This window comes from Mastigoproctus giganteus, chromosome 4 (assembly GCF_048544385.1).
Source record: "Mastigoproctus giganteus isolate SK-2022 chromosome 4, ASM4854438v1, whole genome shotgun sequence".
Classification (NCBI taxonomy): domain Eukaryota; kingdom Metazoa; phylum Arthropoda; class Arachnida; order Uropygi; family Thelyphonidae; genus Mastigoproctus; species Mastigoproctus giganteus.
Genome location: NC_143578.1, coordinates 88,957,356 through 88,969,640, shown reverse-complemented (window position 1 = coordinate 88,969,640; position 12,285 = coordinate 88,957,356). Strand labels below are relative to the sequence as shown.

Sequence of the window (12,285 nt, the reverse complement as noted above, 5' to 3'; positions counted from 1 at the left end):
ACCCCTTCCCTTTACCCCTAATGGTAGTTACCTCTTTCAGTAACTCCCACTTCAGCACACTGTGATCACTGCCACCAAGTGGTTCATTTATCTGCAGATTCTTAATGCATGAAGAATCACTACTGATAATCAAATCAAGAGTATTACTCCCTCTAGTTGCCTCCCGAACATGCTGATGTAGAAAACAATCATCCAATAAATCCACAAAAGCCTTGCTACTGTGTGAGTGACCAGCCCCCAAATTCCAGTCAATATCTGGGAAATTAAAATCCCCCATTATAAGACTCTCTGATTTACTGGCCCACTCTATTTCTCCGAACAGTTTCTTATTATACTCATCAGAGTCATTAGGCCTATAGCACACTCCTACTCTCAATTTTGATCTCCCAATGCTTATGTCACACCAAACTGACTCGACACTGCACTGTCCAGCGATGTCGACTGGCTTCACTTCCTTGGATTTTATGTGTTTTTTAACTAATAGCATAACCCCTCCTCCCTTCCTATCCTGTCTATCCTTTCTGTAGACATTGTACTCCCCAAATTCCAGTTCTGCATTTCTTATATCTGTGTGACACCACGTCTCTGAAATCCCCACAATATCTGCCTTTGATGTTTTGAGCAATACCTCAAATTCATCAAATTTATTTACTAAACTCCTAGCATTGGTGTACACACAAGTATAGTTATAAACAAGTCTGAAATTATTTCACAAAGAAGGTCAGGCAAGATGAGGCAGATTACAGGAAATCTTTGGCAAACAATGCAAATAAAAACAGCAGAGACTTTACTTATGTAAACACTAGAGGAATGGGATGAATCACATTGGTTTGCTAAATATGGATAGTTGACATCCTGCTCAGGTTGCTAACAAACTGAATAAGTATTTTTCATTTATTTTCACATGAGGAATTTTTTAGGGATGGGAATGCCAGAGTTGCAACAAAATAACAGGCAGCTAAATGATTTTGTGATAACTGAGAGGAAAGTGGAAGAGAAATTGTTGAAGCTAAACAAAAAAAGCACCTGGGGTGGAGAGGATCCAATTTTAATAAGAGATGCAGAAAAAGAGGTTAGCAAATCTTTAGTCGTATTTATGTGAGCATCCTTGCATTCAGGGATGGTCCCAATGGACTGGAAATGTGTGAATGTATCCCCAATTCATAAAGAGGAATCAAAGGGTGACACAAGTAATTACTGTACATACCTGTTAGCTTAACTTCTGTTCTAGGGGAAAATAATGTAGTCACTGATTAAAGAAGTAATGTAGAACCATCTGTAGTTATACAGCAGTCACAGCATGGATTTGTTAAAGGGCAATCCTGTCTGACCAGTGTGATTGGATACTATGATACATTAACAAAGGAACTGGATGCAAAAAATAATTTTGATATCATATACCTTTTAGGAAAGCTTTTGATACCGTTGTACATAAAAGACTGCTATACAAATTGGAGCAGTATGGTATTAAGGGCAAGTTGCAGCTATGGATAAAGGATGGTTGTGTGAGAGAAGGTAGAGAGTGATTATTAATGGGCACTGCTTTTCTTGAACTAATGCTATTAATCTAGTTCCTCAGGGTTCAGTGCTGGGCTTATTTTTTCTTTTTTTTATATTTATTAATGATACTGACGAAGGTATGTCCGGCTTAATGTCTAAGTTTGCAGCTGACAGAAAGGTTGGCAGCATGGTGAGACAGTAACCAAGGTGATCTATTGAAACTAGATCTAGACTCCATGTGGGTTGCAATAATTGTAGAATAATGTACCAGCTCTGTGGTATTACACTCAGGGTAATGGAAAATGAAAAATCCCTGGGGTGAGTTGTATAGTCAGATACGAAATTCTGCGAGAAGTGAAGACAGGCTTCCAGGACAGCTTATGGGATTTTTTCAATAATATACAGGAACTTTGCTAGCAGGGATAAGGAGGTGATTATCCAATTTACAAGTCAATGGTTAGCTGCATCTTGAGTACTGCATACAGGTCTGGAGGCCTCATTTTAGGAATGGGTGCAGAGAAGGGCAATGAGATTAGTGAGGCAGAACAAAAGGATGGTCTTAACAAGAAAGGCCTCAGTTCTGCAAATTGAAGAAGCTGGAGATTAGATACCTGCAAGGTGACCTGATTGAGGTGTGTTAAGGCTTTCAATGGATTGAGCAAGTTCAATGCTGATGGCATTCTTCCTCTTGCTCAAGCTACACCACCAGTGTTGTGGTTGTTCGACAGGATTGGATTTGGCAGGAATCTAGAATCCCTTACCCAGGATTAAACTGAGAGGTGTATATGCTTGGAAAAAGCATTTTAGATTCTCTCATATCAAACTTTTAACTTTTGCAGACTTGTTATCTCCATATGCTTGTTACATTTTTAACAAAGGAATAACATTTTTATGTTATTCCTTTGTTAAAGCCACACCCTCCTATTTCAATTGTTATTATTATTAACACTTAATTTATGTAAAACCCTCTAACTTGTCTGCACCAGGGATTGCCCTTATTTTTTTTGATGGCAATGAATAATTTTATATATATATATATATATATATATATATATAACAAACAGACATGTTAGGGTTTCTAGATGCTTGTGTTATACTATTTATACATATGTATAAGTTATTGAATGCATAATTTTTGCTGTTTATTACCTCAAGCTATTTACATAGCCTGAGGCTTTAGCCCTAAACTATACTGTAATCTAAATTTCTCCACATCATCAGGCATCTCTCATATTGTGGATTTATACTTCGCAACTAGGATGTCACTGATGAGTAGCCATAAGCTCCGAAACGGTGCAGTATGGGTGATGGTATCTGCTGAGAATAACAATAGTCTTCTCCTATTGTGAAGCGTTACTTATTTGAGGTAGTGCAATATCATGGCAACTTGTTGTGAAGGTGTTCACAATATGAGATATACTTAATGATGCCAATTTATAACTACTTCTGTAGTTGGCTATGTACAGAAATGATGCAAATGCACTAACTTGTACATTAATGATGATGTAATAATATTCTTTATTAAACTCGGGCAAAAGTTCATAACATTCTTTTATATTACTGACCAAGAATGATAAAAGCAAGAAACTCCAGCAATATTTATATACAATCCAATAATGTTTCTCCTTTTTTTGATTTTATAAGAATCAAATTATTTAAGTATACAATAGTTTACTGTATAAAAATGTCAAGTACATACAAACTAAATATAGAGGACAAGAACAAATTTCAATTAATATGTATAATAAACCTTTTTTAAATATATTTTTAATTTCAGTTTTTAAAACTTTTTTTAATAAATAAATTTTTTTTTGAAAATTTTAATTTCCCAAATTCCCATATTTCCCACTATTGAGGTGGTTAAAGGCTGAAAATCAAGTCATGCTGATTTTAAAGTCATGAAAATCAAGCTGAAAACCTTGTCATTTTCTCTGCTGGGTTTTTACCCCTCCCTCTAATAATAATGATATTATAATAATTGTGAGATAAAATCTCCTTCTGTAGTGAGAGATTTCATCTCACAATAAAAAATATAGCTGAATAGTCCATGCAATAACTGAATACAGTTTATCATAATATTCTTTCATATTACTGATCTTATAAAATCAGAAATTGGAGCATTATTTATACACAATCCAATAATGTTTCTTCTTTTTTTGATTTTATGAGTCAAATTATATAAGTATATAATAGTTTATTGTATACCATCAGTCAAGTACAAATTTAAATTAATATATATAATAAACCTTTTTAAAATTTTTTAAATAAATTATTTTTTTTTGGAAATTTTAACCATATTTCCCACTAATGGCTGAAAACCAAGTGAGGGTCAAACCTTGTCATTTTCTCTGTTGGAGCTGTTACCCATCCCTCTGCAGTGGGAGATTTCATCTCTCAATAAAAAATAGAGCTGAATAGTCCATGCAATAACTAAACACAGTTTAGTAATCTTATTACTAAAGTTTAGTCATCTCAGTTTTCTAGTTATTGTCCTGTCAATGATTATTGGACTTTTGTGGAGGGAGGGAGGAAAGGATGTTATTATTTCTTTATATAAGATGATAGTTGAACTGCACTTGGAATTCTGTATTTAGGTGGAAGCTACAACTAAAAAAAGAAAAAAGACCGAACTTCTAGAGGTGGTTCAAAGATGGGCAATTAGATTTGGGGAGGATACAAACTGTTGTTCTACAAATAAAGCAGAGGCAACAGTTATAGCCACCCATGCCCTGATTGACTGACATATAAAAAGCCTAGAAGGGGATCAGAAAAATGAATGAGAGAAGTATGAAGTATATTCTGACTAGTAGGGGAGGGAGGGAGGGAGAGAGAGAGAGAGAGAGAGAGAGGAACCAGGGAGCATAAATATAAAATCTTAGGGAGAAAGAGAGGGCTGGACCTCTTGAACTTTGGATCAATTACCATTAAAGTGGCCAGGTTGGAGAGTTTGGTAAACTTTAAAGCAGAATTGGATCACCACTTTCAGGTGATGGGAAAGTATGAGTGACTGGAGATTTTTTAAATTTAAATTTTTATTTAAAATTTTTTTTTGTCAGATTAATGAAAAGTTCCCTTTCTTGCATCATTTAGCCTTGCCAATAATTATTAAAGGAATGCACTATCAAGAAACTTAAACACAGAAATAGTTTTCCACAGAATCAAAGATTAGCACGCTATTTCTATTCTACTAATTGTTATTTCAATTAGAGCAGCATCTCAATTGGATATTTCCTAGCTGCAGTGCACGAAATGCACTGGGCTGTTTCAGAGCAGCATCTCAATATTGTATTCAATCAGTCATCATGTGAACTAACAAAAACTGTCTTGTTGCCAGTACAGTTATGCAATGTCATTAATGTTAATTATGAACAAACATTAAAAATGTTTTTTTTTTTTTTTTTTTTAATACAGTATTCTGTATTCTTCATTAATATACAGAATAAAGTGGTTGATGTGTAAGCAACCTGTAAAAAGTTATATCATGGATAAAAATGGTTTAATCTTATTACTTCTTAATGGACAATCATTTTGCACAGGGCCATATGAAGTTTTTAAGTTCCCAGATGCAAATAAGCAATAAGAAAATTCTGCCCTCCCCCATATGGAAAAGTTCCAGTACTGTATTTATTTTACTTTGCCTCAGTATATGAAAGATCCCACTGATACTATTCATTTTCAGCTCCAAGAGCTGGTGACTGGATGCAACTGCTTTCAGGCTTCTGTCTTAACATGGTCTTGGTTCCACAAAATATTTCTCATTTAAAGGATAAATAAAGTGAACATCATTTAAAGGATAAATAAAGTGAACATTTACTTTTGCCAGAATGTCAGCAGTTATGGCCAATAACTGTGTGTCTGTAGCTCCTCCACCAGCTGCAGTAACTTGACCCTGAGTTAGAAGAATAGAATCGAGTAACCGTTTACTTTCTTGCAGTTCACGTGAAATGTCAACATTTTCATGCATACCAAATATCTCAGGTTCTTGTTCGGTGGGTAATTGCTGAAAAACAATAAAAAAGAACTCTATATTATTTATTACATATTTTAAAAAGATATAAATTATATATATAACTGTTTTATTGTAACAAAAAATCAGTTTTTCTTAGGAAAAACTAGACAAATCGTCAATTTGAATTTATGCCCCCTTATGTGCATAGCCTAAGCAACAATAAGGATTTCTTTGGCATTAAGCTTACTCAATCTATTCAAACTTAAATACTTCAATCAAATCTTTCCATAGGTGTCTACTCTCCACTGTTAATAAACTTTTGTTTCCCTCACTAACCACTGTCTCATACCATGGGATAATCACTGCTTTATATCAAATGGCAAAATTCTTATATATCATTGGCACAACTCCATGGACTGTCTTCGCAGCCTGTCTGCACTACTCAGAGAACTTCACATCTGACTGCATGATTACCCTCAGATCTTTTTTAATTCTCCACTACCTTGAGTGTGGTATGTTAATCTGGGATTACTGCTACTCATATGAAGTACAAGGGGGGGGGCTCAAAAAAGATTTGTATTCAACCAGGAGTAGTTGTGATAAAAAGATAAATTTTTTTTTGTTTGATACCTTGAAATCTCTAAAATATTAATATCTCTTAATATAACTGGATAGATCCCATCCACCCCAGGTGCCTTTCTTGTATTTATCTTCAACAATTTCTCCTCCACTTTACTCTCAGTTATTACAAGATTCTCTAGCTTACTGCCGGAGCTGAATACACCTCTGGCATTCCCCTCGCTGAATAACTCCTCATGTGTGAATGTCGATGCAAAATATTCATTCAGTTTGTCAGCTACCTGAGCAGGATCATCAACAGTTGACCCATTGATATCAAGTGGACCAATCTGATTCATCCCCTTCCTGCTAGAGTTTACATAAGTAAAGAACTCTTTGCTGTTTTTCTTTGCATCCCTTGCCAAAGATTTCTCGTAATCTGCCTTCGCCTGCCTAACCTCCTTTGTAACTTGGTTACAGATCAACTTGTATCTATCATAGGCTTCTGTGTCACGTGTTAATTTGTATGTATCCCATGCATTTTTCTTCTCTGCCATATGTCTCATTAGTTCATCTGACATCCACTTAGGCCTAAACCTTGAACAATATTTCTTAGTTGGTATGTAAAGCCTAGTAGCTTCCAAGATAAGTTCTTTGAATGCTTCCCATTTTGCATTTGCTGTTGGTAACATCATCAGTTGGTCCCACTGTATAGAATTTAAATACTGTCTCAGTCCATCGTAGTCGCCTTTACGAAAGCAATAACCCTTCCCTTACCCCTAATGGTAGTTACCTCTTTGAGTAAATCCCACTTCGGCACACTGTGATCACTGCCATCTAGTGGTTCATTTACCTGCAGATTCTTAATGCATGAAGAATCACTACTGATAATCAAATCAAGAGTATTACTCCCTCTAGTTGCCTCCCGAACGCGCCTAACTATGGTGATGTTAAATACATAGTTCTATCTGTTAGTAAAATAATAAGAGGAGTTTACCTCAATATATTCCGTAGAACACTTCTGTATGATACCCTCCAGAAATAAAAACGAAAAAATCGACAACTTATCGGTACATTAGAGTAAAATATAAATAATTAAATAATCAATTTAACACAATTCAAATCTATTTAAAACAATTAAAAATCAAATTAACGCAATTAAAAGAATCTAACGAAAATATTCAAAACGATTTTCCTTCCTGAAGCTGACAATGCTTTTCGACCGTATGTCGCGATCACAGGAATGAAAATTACTGAATCGGGTTAAACCTGATACTTAAATAGAGATTATTTGTCTTCGCGCATGCGCGTAAAGGTCCATGCATCGGAGATCAAATATGGCCGCCGAACATTAAGGATGAAAATGCCGAGTTCCTGTAGGAAACAATAGGTCGAATAGGAAACCCAGTCTTGTGTAATTTAATTACTGGGTTTCCTATTCGACATATTGTTTCCTACAGGAACTCGGCATTTTCATCCTTAGCCACACATGTATATAACATTATAAAACCCTTTAGACAGGTAATACAATTTGGGATTAAGAACTACGATACATTATTTAATAAGCTTAAAGACTGTAGACTCGGCGACAATGACAATTTATTCTCACTAGATGTTACCTCATTATATACGAATGTAAACGTTGAATACATTAGATATTATTTGGGATATGTTAAATAAAAACTCGACACCGATTAATTATACGAAGCTACCTATTAAGGAAATTTTTCACTTAATTAAACTGTTAGTTGAGGCTAACTACATCACCTTTCGAGACAAGGTGTACAAACAAATTTTTGGATTACCAATGGGTTTGAGCCTGAGTGGCTTAATGTCAGAGATCTATCTCTCAACGATTGAGCAGATACATTTGACACCTTTTCGAACCCGTATCACATACTATGGGAGGTATTTAGACGATATTCTAGTTATTACCGATAGTAATACTATCCAAGACATTTTACATTCGTTTAATAATATTCATTCTAGACTCAAATTTACATTGGAAAGGGAGGATACGGATACAAAGTCATTAAACTTTCTAAATTTCACGCTTACCCGGGACTCGAATAAAATACAATTTAGCATCTATCGAAAACCTACAAACACAGGTATGCTTCTACATTATAATAGCTATTACCCGTTCACCTACAAAAGATCGATTATCTTTAATCAATTTCTTAATGCCTATAAATATTCAACGATGGAATCTGCTTTGGACTCAGAAATACAAATATTAACTAGCAGATTCTTAAACAGGGGTTATTCCATTACCACAATAAACCGAATTAGGGTACAAGCTAAGGATAGGATACAAAATACTACACCAATCAACAATAGTAATATCAAAAAATACTTTATTTCTGTCCTCCGTATGTTGAACAGTGGCACAAACAGCTTGACAGATTCTTTAAAGATACCGAATTTAAAATTGTAGCTAGGCCAATACGGAAATTACACACTGTACTGAACAATCGCTCGGTTCTTTCAGCGTTCGCAACACAAATTAATGATCTGGTATACAACATTTCTTGCAGTGATTGCAATTCGTCTTATCAAGGTTCGACCCAATTTTCTCTTAATATTCTTGTAAATCAACATGAAGCCTCAGTTCGTGCTTCTCGTTCAGCAGCGTCAGAATTAGCCTTTCATGCCATTAACGAAAAACATACTTTTTTATTTAGCGAGGCCAAAATACTTAACGTTCAACGTAATTATAAGCGACTATTAATTGCAGAAACCGTTGAAATTAAATTACACGAGAATTCTGTTAATGTTCGGCGGCCATATTTGATCTCCGATGCGTGGACATTTACGCGCATGCGCGAAGACAAATAATCTCTATTTAAGTATCAGGTTTAACCCGATTTGGTAATTTTCATTCCTGTGATCGCGACATACAGTCGAAAAGCATTGTCAGCTTCAGGAAGGAAAATCGTTTTGAATATTTTTGTTAGATTCTTTTAATTGCGTTAATTAGATTTTTAATTGTTTTAAATAGATTTGAATTGTGTTAAATTGATTATTTAATTATTTATATTTTACTCTAATGTACCGGTAAGTTGTCGATTTTTTCGTTTTTATTTCTGGAGGGTATCATACGGAAGTGTTCTATGCACTATATTGAGGTAAACTCCTCTTATTATTTTACTAATATTATTATCAACATAGAACATATTGAGTAGTACAGTTCTGATTCATACTATCTAATAGTTCTATCTGTATAGATGTTATTCAAGATTATATCGTGTTGTACAGTTTTATCTGTTTGAGGAAATCAAAAATTTTGGTCACATATGGTGTGTCTGCTAGTAGGTCAGAAATGCTGAGAGAGGAGTTCGTCGTGGGAAATGAGATAAACATAGCTTGTTGCTCAGTACTGTACATGGGACAATCAATAAGTAGATGATGAACAGTGAGCTGAGTGTTACAGTTTATACACAGTGGTGGGTCAGTGGCTGCAAGCAAATAAAGATGTGTCAGGTGCATGTGGCCTATCCTTAATCGGGCTAATACGACTTCTTCATGTTGGTTCTCACATATACTAGATCTCCATGGTTTTAGATTTTTTTTTATGCCAAGTAGGTTATTGTTGACTTGATTCTGCCAGATATGTTGCCATTGTTCAAGGCATCGTTTATTTATAATGTACTTATAGTCAGATGCAGGTGTAGTGAAGGATTGGTTTATAGGATCGGTAGCAGTTTTGGCATCAGCCTGTTCATTTCCAGAAATTCCAGCGTGACCAGGGATCCAACATAACAGAACTTGTTGCTTCTTCTGGTTTAATTTAGTCAGATACAAAACAGGTAAACCATTCGTATTTGGTGGAAAATGTGATTCTTCCACTTTCTTTGTGTTTACATATTAATGTAAATATAATTATATAATTAATTACATACAGTTAATTTATACAGTTACATTACATTAGTTAAGTAAAATTACATAATTGTACTTATATACATAATCATGGTATGAATTTATAATAACTACAATGTCACAAGTACCAAGTACTTATGATTCTCTCTCTCTCTCTCTCTCTCTCTCTCTCTCTCTCTCTCTCTCTCTCTCACACACACACACACACACACACACACACACACACACACACACACACACACACACACACACACACACACACACACACACACACACACACCTTTTCAATTAAAATAGCTTAGTTTAGTTTCATGGTTCCTTCCAAGTACAAGTAATAGAAGGAAAAAAAAAAGTTTGCCATCAGTTGCTTGGGATGGGTTGCAACAATCTGAATACTTTTACTAAGATGGCATTAATCACAATAGAGATCTGTAACTGATTTTAAAAACTCTATTTAGAAATGACAAATAAAAATCATAACTGGAGAAGATGGCAACCAAAATCAAAGAAACTATGGCATTACAGTGCCAGTCTAATCTGTCTAAATTTATTCATTTTTATAATAATAATAAATAAATAAATTTATATTTATGCTTGCTATAATCTGTCCACATTCAGAGGTGTTTACTGTTTCCCTGTTTCATTACAACCGATATACCAGCAGATATAACAGTATTAACCAGGGGTGGCTCATCCATAGGCAATGCAGCACCCCAGCTATTTAAATCTAGATATACAGTGAACAGAGTTATATGAAATTTTGTAAATAATGCAACGCAATGAATATTTTTATTAACAGGACCTGCATATAGTATGTGCATCCTCTATTTCCAGTAATCATTTCAATAATAAACGAATAAAAACACGAAATTGTTTCCAACTTTGAAGTTTAATTAACCGTAGGCCTCACTGTGTGCCAGGCAGTGTCACATTTTGCATTCCACTGAATATCTGGTAGTTCATTGCCACTGGCAACCAGCATATTGGCAACTTGTCAATATACATTTTTTATAGGTGAAACGAATCAAAGTCACCGTAATGCGTGCAGTGCAGATTTCATTGTTGACTATGATGGGTGTGTAGCCACAATGTCGGTGTCTTTTTGTTATTCGCTCAAATTCCCATTAAGTAACTAAATAATATCAGTGTTAAGTCAATACTCAACATTCAACAGTGTAATTAAGTGATTACAGTTTAATTGCAAATTGAGCTTGAACTTTTTAAGTTGAAGTTATATTTTGAGGTGATGTGTAAGTAAAACATTATTTCTACGACACACAATTTTGTGAAATTTGATTCGATCATGGCCTCCATGCTTCCCCATGAAGTAAATCATGTGACAGTGAATAAACTTCAGCAACTCAGTTTTTCACAATTATTGCTTAAAGAAAAAAATGCAATTAAAAAAGAAGGCCGCCCCCACACCAAAGATTCAAAATTCTCAGCAGGGAATAAGTAATAATAAGAAATATATTCACAGTTTTAAAACTGAATGGTATCAATGGAAAGTTGGCTTTGTGGTTGTGAAGTTAAAAATGCATTGTTTTGTTTTGTTTTCCACGTTTACTGTTCGCAGGTGACTTAACGTGGACAAAACGTGGCTTTACAAACATAAACAGAATGAAAGAAAAAAACTCTAAAACATGAGAGTTCGAAGAAATATATTGATAATGTGATTTCATTATCGCTTTTAGGAAGCTTAAATATTAAAGAACAGCTAAGCTACAGACTTTCGATCTACAAACATAACAGAAAATTTACCAAGAATCGTGAGGTATTATCTAAAATAATAGACTGCATTAAATTTTGTGGACAGTTTGAAATTCCTTTACGTGGAATGACGAAAAAGATGATTCTAAAAATCCAGGAGTATTCAGAGGATTAATAAATTTTGCCTGTACATTAGATTACAATTTAAGGAACCATTTAGAAAGTAATGCACCATTTAAAGGCATTTCAAAAACTATTCAGAATGATATTCTTGACTGTTTGCTCCAAATATGCAAGGTTGAAATAAAAAGAGAAATTAAAGAAGCTTCATTCGTATCTGTCATAGCTGATGACACAACAGATGTTTCAGAATATATACAAATGGTAATTGTTCAGAGATATGAACTGAATGGAGACATTTTTTAATGTTTTTGGGGCTTTTTTCACTCCGGAAAACCAAATGGCAGACAGAATATCGAAATGCATTCTAGATCAGTGAAAATAATCCTCGAAGGAAATACTCAAAAACTGGTTGCTCAGACATTTGATGGCACAAGTGTGATAAAAGGCAAGAAAGTGGGATTTTCAGGCTAAAATAAAAGAAGTGTACAAAAATGCACATTTTATTCACTGCTATGCACACCAACTGAATCTGATGATGAGAAATGCAGCAAGTAGTACCCGAGATT

General features: G+C 34.6%; 1 protein-coding gene across 1 annotated transcript in view; it reads right to left on the bottom strand.

Annotated features, from left to right (window-relative positions):
- Positions 1 to 12,285, bottom strand: part of LOC150086891 (dynein axonemal heavy chain 7-like) — a 1,233,418-nt gene that overhangs the window by 112,124 nt on the left and 1,109,009 nt on the right. The window contains exon 57 of the mRNA XM_090372313.1: positions 5,315 to 5,500. Within this exon, the coding sequence (XP_090228439.1) occupies positions 5,315 to 5,500 (186 nt within the window). The remainder of the gene's footprint in view (positions 1 to 5,314; positions 5,501 to 12,285) is intronic.